The sequence below is a fragment of the Anguilla anguilla genome, chromosome 6 (genome assembly GCF_013347855.1).
Source record: "Anguilla anguilla isolate fAngAng1 chromosome 6, fAngAng1.pri, whole genome shotgun sequence".
Classification (NCBI taxonomy): Eukaryota; Metazoa; Chordata; class Actinopteri; order Anguilliformes; family Anguillidae; genus Anguilla; species Anguilla anguilla.
The window spans coordinates 34423963-34440594 of NC_049206.1; the positions used below are offsets into that span (position 1 = coordinate 34423963).

General features: G+C 38.4%; 1 protein-coding gene across 3 annotated transcripts in view; it reads right to left on the minus strand.

The window, feature by feature from the left end:
* cpsf2 (cleavage and polyadenylation specific factor 2) overlaps positions 1-16632 on the minus strand; it is a 63114-nt gene that overhangs the window by 14704 nt on the left and 31778 nt on the right. For all 3 annotated transcript variants that reach the window (XM_035422106.1, XM_035422105.1, XM_035422107.1), the window contains exons 9-12: positions 8271-8371; positions 7258-7461; positions 2137-2289; positions 923-1148 (exon numbers count right to left, since the gene is read on the minus strand). In XM_035422106.1, coding sequence (XP_035277997.1) covers positions 923-1148; positions 2137-2289; positions 7258-7461; positions 8271-8371 — 684 coding nt within the window. The remainder of the gene's footprint in view (positions 1-922; positions 1149-2136; positions 2290-7257; positions 7462-8270; positions 8372-16632) is intronic.

Here is a 16632-nt window from a genome sequence, read left to right on the forward strand (position 1 = left end):
CAATACCAACAGGAGAATACACTGTTTGAGACATTGGCAGGGAAATTTGGCACATTTCACTTGGGACCCCACCCACATAATCAGCTGCGCTGCTCATCCCACAAATGCATGATCCTTACAAATGGGACATCATTGTAAAGGGAAATTAACAGGATTTCCAATGATATAATATGCAATGCTAATAATACAGTAACAACAGAGATATGATCGCCCAAACACAAATTTCCAAACTTTTTTTGAGGAGTTTTTAGTTCTTGTATGAAATGATGATGATGGTCCTATGCTACCATTAGTTTGTTGTGCAATTAAACCTTTCCATTTATTCATTGAGAATGAACATATTGTGTCAAGTCAAATTCCTTGTATGTATAAATGGACTTGACTATTACAATTACTCAGATTCTAACTAGTTCTTATTGCACTTTGTAGCTTTCACCTTCTAACGGTCCATGTTGGCTTGAACCCCGGAATTGCCGCTTGCGTCTATATTTTTTTTTTGTTTTTCTTTATTTTGCAAGATCATATTATGATCAGTATTCTTAATTGGGCACTAGGCTATATACATGCCCTCTTTGGAATGTGCGGGTAACTCCGAGGAAGACAAAATGTTAGTTTCCAGTTTTGCTCATGGATTAAAGCCTGAGCGTAAGAACAAGTTTGTTCTCTGCCTTTATCATAAATGAGAGCCCCGACTCCACCTTTTCCAGGAATCAGTCCACTTTGGAAGTCTTTCCTGGATTCCTTTTAGTCTCAGTATTTCACCACAATTGTTGAGTTCCTTCTCTTATTGTTTGCTGTAATGCGCAGGCACATCTTTTCTGTCAACTATACAAAACTCTTCCAACACAGACAGACAAATCTACCTCACTACCTCACTGCAAAATGACTAATACCAGTTAGTAACAGGCAAACACAGACGCACCTGATAGATATGCGTTTCGCTGGTGGCATCCACGGTCTCCTGCAGCTTGGGTGTATACACCTTGATGTCCTTCCCGCTGAAAGCTTTGCAAGACTCGGCCAGGTCCAGGCTGGCTTCAGGGGGCCCGTGCACAATCACCAATTGCCTTGGCTTCATCTGGTTAATGATCTTCTTGATGGAATCTCCGTCCGAGCGACCCTCATAATCGATGTATGCAATTCTGGCACTGGGACATATGTGCCACATGAACATTTGCTTTCTCTTTTTTTTCCCATTTTCTCCCCAATTTTAGTCATACCAATTCCCCGTGTGTATCACAGTCTTGGTCGATGTGCTATCCTCTGTTGGTCTGGGGAGGGTGTAGACTACCACATGCTTCCTCCGATACATGTGGAGTCGCCAGCCGCTTCTTTTCACCTGACAGCAAGGAGTTTCACTGGGAGAGCGTAACACACGCGGAGGTTCACGCTATCTCTCCCAGATCCCCTCCCTGCTGAACACCCCGACCAACCAGTAGGAGTCGCTAATGCCATGATCAGGACTCATACCCTCACCGGCTTCCCACCCGTGAACACTGCCAATGGTGTTCGTACCAATGTCTGACCAAGCCGGAAGTACCGCTGCGTGGCATTGAACCCGGGTCTCTGCGGTGGTAGGCGGGTGCTTATACCCAGACGGCTGCAAACATATGCTTTCTCAATCCATTTTGTGAGCCAAAATTGTAGAAGGCAACCTTCCCATGCGGTGCTAATTTGGCTACCTGAAAAATCTGGAATGGCTCAAAATTATTCACAAAGCAATTTCCATTATTTGATCTAATTTTTCAGATCAGTGAATAAGGGAAAAACTGAACTGCATTAGGAACGCTTACTGGTTTTGTGAAAACCATTCAGTACCACAGCTAAGGAAAATTAGTCCATATGGGGGAGACACTGAAATAAATTTCTTAGATAAGTAATTTAACTCCGTGGTCCACAGGAAAAATGCATACTTTTTACCCTGTTCTGAGTTATTCAGATAGGTTTAAGAAAGCCTGGTGAATTGACACCTTCCATGGCAAGCAGGAACTAGGCAGCTACTAGGTAGTTTACATGGCTAGTTAATGTCTGGTTATGCACCATCAAGTAGACAAACTTTAACCCCTATGGTCTGCATAAAGACACAAACTCCTTATGAACTCTTCCTGGGACCCTTCATAAAGTGGGTAGACTCACCTGATCTCTATGGTCTCTGTTGTGGATATGCATTTGGTGGGGACATCAGAGAGGTCCTGATCCATGGGTTCATCTCCGTTTGCTATTCCTGATTCTAGTTTGCTCTTCTCCTCTTCAGTGGCCTGGAGTTCTGGAACTAAGAATTCCTCTGGCCTGGAATGGCATCAAGGCAAATGTGAAGGAACCATTAACTTTAGTACCTCCCTGTGGCTATAGGGATAATGGTTAGAGATGGTCATTGAGGTGAATACTAGAGATGAGAGAATGAGGCTGCGTGAATCCCAGTATGGTGGAGCGACCAATATAGGAGTGCTTTCTATAACAGAACCACTTCCTAACTTTATTAGGGTGTCCCACAGATGAGGAATCTCTTCTGCAATATTTTTGACCTGGAACAGTATAAGTAAGGGATGTCCCGAGGTATCTGCCAACGATTTATATTTGTCGATAAATTAACAATTTGCACAATTGGCCATTGGCTGATAGTTTTTAAAACAACCGATGAACAGCTCTGATTATGCCCTGTCAATCAAAGGGAAACAAGTCTATTGCTTATTTGAAATACAATAATTGTTTTCATTTTCCTGTCAGATACAAAATAATTGCACTTTGTTTTCCGTGTTTCTAAACATTATATTCAATGTTTCCCCTATAATTGTTGCCAAAATTGTTGGCATTTTAAGTGCTTTTTTAAAATGCCAAAAATAACATTTGGAAATCAATAATCATTTGCGCTTTGGAACCTCTGCGATACACTGTTCCAAAACATAAATCTGTGGAACTATGTTGTTCCCTGGGACACTTGACGTGATGATACTGGAGACTGGTTTTCTTTATCTTTCTTCTCCAAGGCATTGCAAAGTGAAAGTAAGTTTCTGGTTTTCTTGCGGAACTGCAATGCTACTGTATGTCTCTTGCTCGGGTTGTAAATAGTACAACCTAATAGTGCCACATAGTATTGATATAGCTGAACATTTCCTCCATAATCCAACATAATATTATTGCATCAACTCTATTGAAATAATCAACTAGATAGCTACTGCCCTCTCATAGCTAGCTAGCAAACATTAGCTGCCAGTGATTGATCAGTTTGAACAAGTTTGCACACAAACTACAAGCAAACCAACAAACGCTTATGTTACAGTGTGAAATATTCTCATTCTAAAATACCACTAATCTATTTAAAGACACCCAATTTCAAAAATAACGTACATAACCGAAATATTTTCACCAGTAACACTTACATTTGGATGATGAAATCTTATCTGTGTTCAGTAGATAGAGATAGAGACAGAATTAATCCTGTTGCTCCCCAGTCAGGGTGTAAAATTAACTTTTTTATGCACTAGCCACTGTGTCTGGTAGATTCTCAACTTCTACCAGCCACTCACCTTTTTTTACCAGCCACTTTAGAAAAATCTATATTAAAGCAGCGGCGACTGAGCTGAAAATTGGTGGGGCGCAAAACTTTCCTTTAAACTAATCATTGATCTTAACCTGTTTTCATTAATTTCCCTTTATTATCAAGTGTGCCAACGATCGTACTAATCAAATGGCAAGTAGCCTAACACACAGCTAGGGGGATTAAATCATAAATTCATCTATCCGTTAAAAATCTGTTCTAATCACCAAGTAGTCTACACTTAACAAACAAGATACACCAGTCTGTTATCTACAGTGTTAGCTTACAGAATAACCAGCAAAAACAAAACCTGCACTTCAAGATCTACGCATTGCAGATATTTTCCATGAATACGAGTGCGGAGAAAGTACATGTATCCCTATTTTTATACGGTCTATGATATATCCGCAAATTATGTTGATTAAAATGTGCACAATTTCGTACTGCAAATGAAAATAAATGTAGGCTATAAGGCCTAGGCTATACTCACTAAAACTGCCTATCTGGGGAGAGCAAGTTATATATGATTTTGAGTAGCCTATTTTGTGGATTAATTGCATTGATATTCTAGGAAAATCAGGGAAGTTTCCGCCACTGCTTAGTGATTAAAACGGATTTTTCTAAATCACATTTATCATTTAATCTCCCTAACACAATGCGAAGAAGCTGTGTCACTTTCCAATTCATTAGTCAGATCGTTTGCATGCTTGTTAATCACTGAAAATTAATTTAAACAGTTTGAGATCAATGATTGGTTTAAAGGAAAGTTTTGCACCCCACCAATACTTTTTGCTAGACGGCTCGAACACCTGATCATGTCACCACTTCTCATTGAAATATTGTCTCGGGGCCGTGACGCGAAATGGGTTGCCAGGTTACTTCCCATGTAAATAACGCGATAACACAGTACAGACAAAGTTTGGGCATCCGCCACTGTGGCGTGTGAGCCTCACAAATTTACCAGCCACTCCGCAAAATCACCCGCATTTGGCCCAATTTTACACCCTGTCCCCAGTTCTAAATTAGCCCAGAAATATCAGCTAGGTCTATCAGCAAACATATACCTTAACGATGTTCAGAATTTCTCAAGAATAATAGTATTTTCCAAGAAATTCGATAAAGTCACATAACATTTAGCCAGGTGCAGTGACTTTTACTGCTACCACAGACTGAATGCGTAATGCAGCTATAATGAGACAAAACCTCCGGTTACGCTGAGCTATGAAACACTATTCCAAAAGTAAAATTAGTCATATTATACACTGTTAGAAAGCTTATTGTGTCACCTATTGGATCGATTAACTGTCAATCAAGCCAGATTGTACTACAAAGGACGACAACACCGAAAACAACATGTGTGGTATTACACACAGCTATTTTGGAAGGTACCCAGGCGTCACAAATGAGAGTATATTTCACAAGACAATATATGACCACTCCGTCTAGAAAGGGACATCTCTATGCCTAAAACCAATGATATGGTAGTATATCTATTCCATATTTAGTCGCAGATATTGACAGTAGAATGACATGATATAATTTCTGAAAAATTCATCTTGTTTATTTTAGTGTTCAGTGAGCTGCGTTTTTCACAGCTGTACTGGCATACCTTCGGCTATTTTTGGCTTTATCTTGCTCAAGGCTCCAGAGTGCGACCATTTTGGTTGCACATGCGACCAAAAATCTGTCAAGTGCGACTAAACATTTTCATTGGTCGCACATGTGTGCCTGACATTAAGCAGGTCTGTATTATGGCCACAGAGGAAAATTCTGAGATTTAGAGAATAAGGTCGTAATATTACGAGAATAAAGTCGTAATTTTACAAGAAAAATGTCATAATATTACGAAAATAAAGTCTTAATTTTACGAGAAAAACATTCATAATATTACGAGGATAAAGTCGTAATTTTAGGCTACGTGTTATTTTAGAGGGGAAATATCAGAAGAGCAGCCTGCCACCTGCGTTAAAATGAGGAAGGTGGAGCATCTTGTGAAGTTATACTTTAGTATAGGTTTCACAAATAACAAAATACTTAATCTTTTGGCTTATCATAAGAATCAGGACATTGAAATTATTGTGCAAGAAACTGTGTCTATTCCGAAGAAAGAACCACACGGACTTGGAGGAAACTGCAGGCTCAGGCTGCCATTAAACTGTCCTCTCACCCGTTTTGTGCTGGTAATATATTTTCCTAAAAAATAATGTTTTTTTTCTCAAAATTTTAAGATTTTATTCTCGTACTATTATGATTTTTTTCTCGTAAAATTATGACTTTATTCTTGTAATATTACAACTTTTTTCTTGAAATATTATGACTTTATTCTTATTAAATTGCGACTTTATTCTCATAATATTATGACTTTTTTTCTCAATTACGACTTCATTCTTGTAATATTACGACCTTATTCTCGAAATCTCCGAATTTATTTCCCCTCAATGTGGCCCTAATACTTTGTAGGGTTTTTTGTTTTTTTTTCCACCCGCATTCTGCAAAGACCCACCCCTACTCTGCCTCTGATTGGCTCTGACCCTGATATTCTTCTTTGCTGAATGCGGGTGGGGGAAAAAAATAAGGCATGCATGTGTGAAATTGTGCCCTGTACTCCTCCGGGAGCAGCGCGTACTTTTGTTTGAGTTATTTGAGTTTGATTTATTTATTTGAGTTTGTCAAGCACTTTAAATATCAGTACTTTTTAATTTTATTTTTTAAACAACTGAGGTTATTGTGATTTCTTGTTTGTGCTGTGATTTAAATAAAGAAAAAACAGTTATCTGCACCTTTATTCCTGTTTACTATCATTTACATAATGTGTTAAGAAATTACCAATGTGTATTGGAACTGACAAAAAAGGTAACGCTTAAAATGTATTATTGTGGCGCCAAAAGGCACGGTGAAAAATTTTGGGAGCACCTAAATGAAAAAGTTAGGCGCACCAATGCAACCAATGTAAAAAGTTAGTCTGGAGCCCTGTTGCTACAACGGAACATGAATTTTCAGTGGTAAAAAAATGTTTTCATGTATAGCATGCCCAGATCGACACTTTTATCCAGTGTGTCATGCGTCGGGTGTAGTTACAGATGAGACTGCAGGGAGCGGGTGCTTGATAAATGCACGACCAGCACGACAATGGTGACACGCTGCGAAACTCCGTATTCGGCACAGTTGTCTTGAATCGTCTACTAATAAAGCTAGAACACCGAGTTTGTGTTTTCAACTCATAATTTGGTTGCAGGAGCACAGAATGTCTGAATTGAGCAATCTAGGCACGCCGGTGTGATGACTACTAGGGGCTTTGCACTAAGAGGTTAAAGCTGAGTAATTAAAATCATTTTTTTAGAATGGCAAGTTCAACAGTTGAACAATTAAAATGAAAATAAAAAACTTTAAAGTAAAATCACCAAACTATCGGCATCAGCTGATGTTCCCCCCCAAATAACTGGAAATTAGTATTGGCCAGAAATTTACAGTGCATCCCTATTGGTAACACATAATAGCTTCACCCATCCTGGGGTTCATGAAACCTCACTCTCAATATACACAGAGGGTATATTTCCCAGTATATGAAACTCTCTGATCATTTGAAGTAACCAACCCCTTACAGGTTTGGTAATGTCATGCTTTAAATGAATGGCAAGAACCAATCATAAGACTTTACTCTATACCAAAACACTACAACAGTACAATCACCACCTTTGATGGACAGCATGAAGACATACCGGATAATCTCCCCATACTCATCCCACTTGATCCTCTCTTCATGGGTTGGGAACATGGGGTAGGACTTCTTGGCCTGTTTGAAGAAGCTGCCCTTGCGGCCCCCCTCACCCTTCATCATCAGGTCATGGTGCTTGGTCTTTGTCACCGCTGGCTGCTCTAGGTCATCCTCCAGGTCGCTCTCGTCACTGGAGTCCACATCCACCCTGTGAGGACACACAGCAGAATGTGTTTGCACTCTCCCTTCCATATTGCACAGGCTGTGCTCAGACATGTTCATTGGCTCTAATCTGGGTTATGAAGACTCCCGCAGGAACTGGAATCTCATGCTGAAATCTTAGCAGACATCAGCAAATTGGTACAAAAACTATTTAGTCTTACTTTACATTCGTGGCACCAATACATGTGTACAAGTTGAAGAACTCTGTACCAACAGAGGTAGGTACGTTGTACCTGCACCATGCAGTCAACATTTCAGTGTTTGAAGTTCATATCATGATTACCAGGGGGAATCACAAGCATAAGTGGTAGCCAGCTAGCACTTATGGTTGTGATTGGTTGGACTTAATTTTGACTGCGGCAAAAAACAAAGTTTCAAACAGACCCACAGAGCTTACAATGCAACAAATGTGTACTTTCACAATAGATAAAATATGTAATTAGTGATTGTGCTGTAACTATAGAACTGCATCACAGGTGCTATTGTTGTATGTATAGAGACTATAAAATTTCCTTCTAAATATATTTGTTTGTTTACATCCTTCATAAATTATATAGATTTATACATTCAGATAAAATGAACCTTCTCAGGCTTATAAATCCTTGGAAATATTAGTCAAAATGTATTATGAATTTTTATCACACTAAATAGCCAATCATCAAACAGATACATTTTACGGAGCAGATATTTAAAACAACAGTGTAAAACACACATTGAAATACAGCATGTAGTGAGTGCTTGAGGGGTCAAACTTTATGTAATTTATTGAGTTTGGTCATTCTGGCACAAGCTCACTCTTTAGCTTGTTCAAGCTTTTTAGCAGCCTCTTTTTTCAGCTTTTCCTTTTCAAGGTATTCTTCAAGTTCACGACCTTCAAGCTTCATCCGTTTCCTAATCTGGTTAAGGAAGAACAAAACAACAAATGAAACATTGTGAGTGCTCCTGAATTAATGTTTACATTTAATTTAGTTAATTACCCTATTTAAGTCACATCACTACACAATCGCATTACAATAACTAGAATGTAAAGTATATGAATGACTTTAACCAACTTTAACATGGTTGCTTCAGCAGTTGTTTAGCTATTACCAGATGAGGTACTCATTTTTTCAACTAATGTATGCAATGTTTAAATGATTTTTTATTGTTTTGCGGAGGAATGAAAATAAGAAGAGTAAGAATAAAAATATTATGTATGCAAGAGAACAGGCAGCACTCACAGCTACCTAATTTTGTAAAGATTATGAAATATTATTTTGCAAAACTATTTTATTTAAATAAAGGACACTACTGTATCAATTTCAACATTTTTATTTCTAATTTATATTGGTTTTCTCACATAAGAGAAAATGTGCCAAACCTCATAACAGGCACAATGAGAAAAGTGCTAAAATATGCAAATAAGCAAAACACAAAATGAAGTAGTTAAAAAAAAATACAAAGTGCAATATTTGAAAAACGTCATTTCTTCAGTCAGAACGAATTCCACTCATATGCCATTTCAGTGAAAAACTGAATGTGTCAGAGGTGTTATCTCCATTTCTATGATTACAATGCCCATGATCATCGAACCCCACTATGAAGTCAACAATCAAAGTAAATCAGTTTCATCAAACAATTGCAGTGAATTAATTTTGTGTAGTTTTATGTGCAAAATTAGATTTGAAAGTGCCTGACCCAGCAATTTATATCAAAGCATCATTCATTAAGTTGCAAAATAACATGCCAGAGCAGAGAGCAACCCATTCACACCTGAGTATCAGCAACTGTAACCTATTGTCTGGCAGGGGGGGTTTGAGAAGAAAGTGGCACAAAATGCCTTTATTTCTTTAATGAGTCGATGAAAAAATGCAGTGGGCAGACAATATTCAGTGCTAAAGCTGTGTGATAACTTGGGATGGCTAATACAGCACCTTTTTTGCATTTTTGCAAACATTTCTTTGTATTAGTGGCACTTCATTTGTACCTAAATTATGAAACTAAACTAAGTTAGTATTGTAAAACGTGTCTTACTTCATTTAGGTTCTTAAACCACCCAGTTAGACACAGGCGTCAAAAAATACCATTCTCTTAAATTATTGCTTATATCAGTCACTGATTCAAGGTGCACTGTTGTAACACCTACACAACTGTAAAGCGTAGACTCTTTGCACTTTGATGCGAGTGGTAAAACCACCAGAGATAACAGAAATAACAAGGCAGTCCTCTGAAATTGACACCCCAGGTTAATTATGGTCCAAATTAAACAATAGGAGCGCTGCGTGGGTCGACAATCATGCCGAACGAGAATCAGGTGCTCTTTGGAATGGGCTAGTTAAATAGCAATAAATGGGTTTAGGTTCCTTTCTGTTGTAGAAAAACACATGAAGAGCAGGCTACTGTAGGAGAACTTAAAGGACATCCACTGTTCCGTTGGAAAAAATTTATTTTAAAAAGCCTTTATTGTAAATATAAATGCTTCTTTTTAAAATAAATTATTTCCAATGTTACAGCTTTGTTCAATCCCCTCAAAATGTTTCTAGTGTTGAATACATCCTGGAGTATGATTGTGATAGGTTTGAACAATTAAGTTCCTTCCTGTGTCTTAACCTCATCTGAACACACATTCTGTAACTGCTTCCTATTGTTAGAGGCAAATGGCTGCAATCAATCACTGTTTGTAAGGATATACAATTCAATCACTGTTTGTAAGGATATACAATAGCCACAGATCAAAGGGGTGTCACCGGCAGCAGGCCATTTGGGTGTCCCCGGGAAGTCTGTTGGAATGTGTATTCCTTCCTGGGAATGTTTACGCATGGCAATAACCACACCTCTCAAAAGTATACTTAAACCCTCACTTGTGACTGTCTCATTGAGATTCCTACAGAACACTTGTTGTGGCACCGTGGCGAGTCTCCCTTTGCGCATCGTATTAAAAATCTTTTCATTGGAAAGTGGTCCTCAGTATGTTACTTCACCCTTCTCAACTTGGTTCCACACAGGAAAGGATTCTCAACAATTGGGAAAAGAAATATGGTTTCATCCAGTATCTGAAGTACATATAATCACTACAGAATAAAGAAAATACAAAATTATTTTTGTATTTCTTTGTTGTTTTTCAGAATAAATATGTCCTGTATGTTTACGGAGTAAGGCTCCCATAGAATCAGGGGATTTGGTCATTTTTTTTTTAAGTACCGAGAAAGTGCTGAAGTTTCGGAATACCGTGCAACACTACGTCAGACACATATTCCAATCCATTGCTCAGTTTAGCAGAGAATGCACATTTCAGAGCGCCTCAGAGACAGATAGAATAATAATATATATATTTCAAATAATAAATACGACATAAAAACGAAAACAAAAAATGAAATATCAACTCGCCATCCCTGCTACTTGCATGCTGCGCGCAGAGTAGCCTACCTTATTTATTTCGACATTGGCAGACTACAGCACAAATTGCGTCTTTTGTTTATATTCAATATTAGTAATTGCAGCGAGAAACTGCAGCTGTAGACACAAGCTAGTTAATAATAATGGTATTTTCCAAGGAATTACGAAAAATCGTTGACAACATTTCGTTAGGTGCAACGTCTTTTAATGCTACCATATATAGAGCGAATGCCATGGTAAGAAAATGTTTGGTTACGCTAACCTATAAAACGCTATTCCAAAAGCAAAATTAGACGTTATACATCTTTAGAAAGCTTATACTCTCACCTACTGATTGAGCGTCCGCCATTGTAGCAACCTCACACAGTAAACAAACATAGGCTACTACCACACGGCTTTATTTATGGGCGGTGGCTTGACCGAAACAAAGTGACAATAGCCAACGAAATCAAACATGCTAATTAAACTGCACCCCCATCACGCCTCCAAAACCCGGCTGTAAGAATCACTAAAACAAGCCGACTTTGCTGACAAATTATAAGTATTTAGTGACCCTAAAAATGTTGTTTATTCTATTGAGTGACTTCTTCAACACTTTAACTTTCGTAATATGAAAAAAAGGAAAACAGTAAAAAAAAATTTAAAAAACCTTTTTTGCCTCCTAGCGATTTCAAGATTTGCAACTTGCGGACCTTTTCTCCAGCACCCATCACATATGGCTTAGCTATGCCCAGAAGTCCTCAATAATAATAGTACTCTCTAAGAAATTATGAAAATCATTGACAACGTTTCGTTAGGTGCAGCGTCTTTTAATGCTACCCCAGAGTGAATGCGCAAGTGAATGCGATAAGAAAATTTTCAGTTACGCTGACCGATAAAACGCTATTCCAAAAGCAAAATCAGATGTGATACATCGTTAGAAAGCTTATACTCCCACCTACGGAATAAATGAATTGCCAATCAAGCCAGGCTGTACTAAAAAGGGTGACAACGCTGTAAACAACAGGTGTGGTATTACGCACAGCTATTTTTGAAGGTACCCAGGCATCACAGATGCGCGTATATTTCACAAATGGATTGTCCAAGACAATATATGACCACTCAGTCTCAAAAGGGACACGTCTACACGTAAAACCAATGGTAAGGTTGTATATTTATTCAATACTTAGTCCCAGATATTGACTGTAGAATGGCATGGTATCATTTTTTTTTAAACATTGTCTCGTTACTCAGTGAGCAGTGTTTTCACTGCCATATTGGCATATCTTAGGGCTATTGTCGGGTTTATCTTGTTGCTATGAAGGAATACAATTTTTTTTAGTGGTGAAAGAATATTTTTATGAATGCCCAGATAGATAATATTGATAAAAACTAGACCTGACAGTGTCCGATTACTTAGTTGCGTCGCTATGGATATCTTCTAGGCACTTGCCGAAAAGAAGTTTACTAGATGTTGTAACACTTTAGATATGGAGCTACAGCTCTTCCGCACCCCAACTAATAAAAAAGTCCAAATGGCGGGCAAACAATATGGCGGACATAGGTGCTCCCAATAGCAAAGTTGTAGAGCGCATTCAGATGCATCGGCCGATGAAGTTTTGTGTTGATCTGACTAATGATGTGCGAGTTATGACCTTTTAAACATGACCCTTAAGTTATAGCGCCACCATATGGCCGACATAGGTAATTTGTAGTGCCTGAGTAGTGGGGGGCCATAGGAACCCACCTACCAAATTTGGTTGCTCTAGGACTTATGGTTGCTGAGTCTCAGATACTTTTAGCAGAGAACAATAAGAATAATAATAATAATTAAAGCCGCAAGCGGCGTTGGAAGGGGTCCAAGCATTGGCAGCATCGCGCCCCCTATGGAGCGATTTTAAAATGGCTTTGTCCTCATGATCATACGCCTTCACCCAACATATCTACTGAATATCATGATGATCGTATGAAATATTGATGACTTATGGCCAATTTTGAGCTAAGAGACGCTGTCGGATGACTTAGTTACGTCGCCATGGATGTGTCCTGGCCGCTTCCCGTCAAGGCCTTTACTATGTCGTAACACTTAGATGGCATGTCATAACACTTAGATGATCGGGCGTGCATGCACAGCTGCAGTGTTTCTGCGCCGCAACTAAAAAAGGCGTCACACTAGTGTTGTCACGATACCAAAATTTTGACCTTGATACTGATACCAGGTTTAGTATCACAATACTCAATATTGAAATGATACTTGAAACTTAAACGATGCTAATTCGATACTCGGTACCTAACGATAATGAAATTATCTTAATAGATCAGAAGCGTAATGTCCATAAGAGTTGACCTCATTTTCGAATTCATGGTTTGTTATCTACCTGGTTCATTAACAACCGTTAAGTTGAAGCCTGTTCAACATATTAATAAGCATAGGCCTATAGTGTTGCAACACTAAACAACAGAGAAATACATTAAATATATTTCTAAAATTTTACAATTGTAAACGAAATAATCTTTAAGCAGGTATTTCACTTTTAAATAGATCTAAGAACAGCATATTTTAATAACAATACAGCATCTTCCTATAATAAAATATTTACAGATTAGAACAGCTATTGCTACTGAAGTGAACTGAGTCTAAGCTTGTGCTGTATTAACCACGAAGAATGCACAAGCACAGGTCACCTCACTTGCCAACCTTAATTGCTACTGCCATCTAGCGAAGATTCTGACAAATCATAACTTTTCATCCTCTCAATCGGTAATGCGGGAGACACATGTCCCTGGCTTTTACATTTGACGCAAAACTACCGAACGTCGGAAAATTCTAATACGGAACCGTTTCTTTTTTTTTTTTTTTTTTTTTAAGTACCGAAAAAGTGCTGAAGTGTCGGTGTACTGTGCAACACTACGTCAGACACATATACCAATCCATTGCTCAGCTTAGCAGAGAATGCACATTTCAGAGCGCCTCAGAGACAGATAGGATAATATTAGGCTATATGAAATATGTATTAAATACGACATTAAAAAAAACGAAACGAAAAATCAACTGGACATTCCTGCTAGCATGCGTGCTGCGCGAAGAATACCTTATTATTTATTTAGACATTGGCAGACTACAGCATTTGCGTCTTTTGTTTATATTCAATAGTAATTGCAGCGAGAAACTGCAGCTGTAGACACAAGAAAGTTTGTTATATTATGGTAACAACGGAATGAGCGGACTATATACATAGGCTATATTTACCGTCATTGTTTTATTATACCAGCGTGTTTTCGCGCGTTTGCAGAGAAACTCAAGTACTATCAATAAAAATGGTTTAGCTAATTCCCAGCGTAGCCTAATGACGGATGGAGATGGGACTAAAATGATTTTCAACCGTCCACCACATTTTTACAACGTTCCAACACTCTCGTCATCACTGTTCCATGGGTCACAAAAACTATTACACTAACGCTTACATTGCAGTGTGAAAAATCCACATTATATAATACCACTAACCTATTTAAAGACACCCAATTTCAAAAAGAACGTATATAACGAAAAGAACGTATATAACCGAAATATTTTGAGCAGTAATACTTACATAGCAACATGACATTTTATCTGTGTTTAGTAGCCTAGTATAGAGACAGAAAATCAATGACAAAGTCCTATCCGCTTCTGTTTTGCGTCAGAAAACGATGTCAGATAGGTCTATCAGCAAAGAAATGGCTTAGCTAAGCCCTGAAGTCCTCGGTAATAATAGTACTCTACAAGAAATTATGAAAATCGTTGACAACGTTTAGTTAGGTGAATCGTCTTTTATGCTACGCCACAATGCGCAAGTGAATGCGATAAGAAAATATTCCGTTGCGCTGAACTATAAAACGCTATTCCAAATACAAAATCATACATGTTATACATCGTTAGCTCATACTATACTCTCTTATACTCTCACCTACTGAATAAAAGAACTGTCAATGAAGCCAAATCGTACGAAAAACGGCGACAACGCCGTAAGCAACAGGAATCACAAACGGATTGTCCAAGACAATATATGACCACTCAGTCGCAAAAGGGACATCTCTACGCGTAAAACCAATGGTAAGATTGTATATTTATTCAATGTTTAGTCCCAGATATTGACTGTAGAATGACATGGTATAATTAAAGAAAAATTGTCTCGTTTATGTCGTTATTCAGTGAGCAGCGTTGTCACAGTGTGGGAGTTATGACCTTTTAAAGTATGACCCTCGTGTTATAGCGCCACCATCTGGCCAACATAGGTGATTTTTAGTGCCTGAGTAGTGGGGGGCCATAGGAACCCACCTGCCAAATTTGGTTGGTCTACAACTTATGGTTGCTGAGCCTCAGACATTTTAGCGGAGAAAACTGCCACGCCCCAACTAAAAAGTCTAAATGGCGGGCAAACAATATGGCGGACATAGGTGGTGACAATGGCAAAGTTGTAGCGCACGTTTAGATGCATAGGTCGATGAAGTTTTGTGTTCATCTAACTTATGGTGTGGGAGTTATGGCCTTTTACGCAAAACCCTTTGTTATAGCGCCACCATCTGGCCGACGTACGTGATTTTTAGTGCCTGAGTAGTGGGGGCCCATAGGAACCCACCTGCCAAATTTGGTTGCTCCAGGACTTATGGTTGCTGAGCCTCAGACACTTTTAGCGGAGAAAAATAATAAGAATAATAATCCTAACAGATACAATAGGGTTCCACCAGCTTCGCTGCTTGGACCCCTAATAATAGATGCCCCAGACTATGTGTATATAATTACCTTATGATAGGGGAGGGTTACAATGTCCTAACTTGCTGTGGTATTACTGGGCAGCTCAACTAAGAACTATAATGTTTTATTACACAGCAGAAAATTCTCCAACATGGAAAGATATTGAGTCATACTCTTTAAAGCTACCAATTCCCACATATATCTACTCGGATAATCCCAAAAACCTTGAAAAGATAATACCCAACCCTATAGTTAGAAATATGATTGGTGTATGGTATGAGGTAAAAAAAGACTTGGAGGAAGCATCTACTCTCTCTCGCTTTAGTCCAATTTGGGGCAATAATAATTTTGTGCAAGGTAGAACTGTTGGGGGCTTTAAAATATGGGCTGACAGGGGAGTAGGACAGTTGAAAGATATTTTTGGAGATTATGATGAGAGTCTTCTAACATTCGAGGAACTTGTGATTAAACATAATATCCCTCGTAAACACATTTTCAAATATTTGCAGCTCAGGAGCTTTATCGGAGCTAACCAAAAACAATCCATGCTGATTCCTCCTCTGTCTTTATTGGAGAAAGTCCTAATCAAAAACCCCTTTGGAAAGGGTATCATATCTGAAAGTTGGAATGTTGATTTACAGGAGGAATTAACATTGGAACAATGGAGCAGTGCATGCAAAGTAGCCCAAACACAGATGGCTAATACACATTTAAAACTTTTGCAATATAATTGGCTAATGAGAGTGTATATTACACCAGAAAAAACCTAATAAATTTAATATCAATATTCCAGACCTATGCACCAGATGTGGTGAAGATAAGGGTACACTGTTCCATTGTATATGGCAATGTCCAAGAATAAGGGAATTTTGGGAGGAGGTTAGACTAATAGTGCAGGAGATTTTATCAATCAAATTAGAGTTGGAGCCAAAGTTTTTCATACTTGGCCTCTATCCAAATCGGCATAATATAAAACGTAGCGAACACATCTTTATAGACGTGTTATTTACAAGCAAAAACAGTGATTGCTTTAACATGGAAATTGAAGTGTAGACTAAGTATTGCAAAATG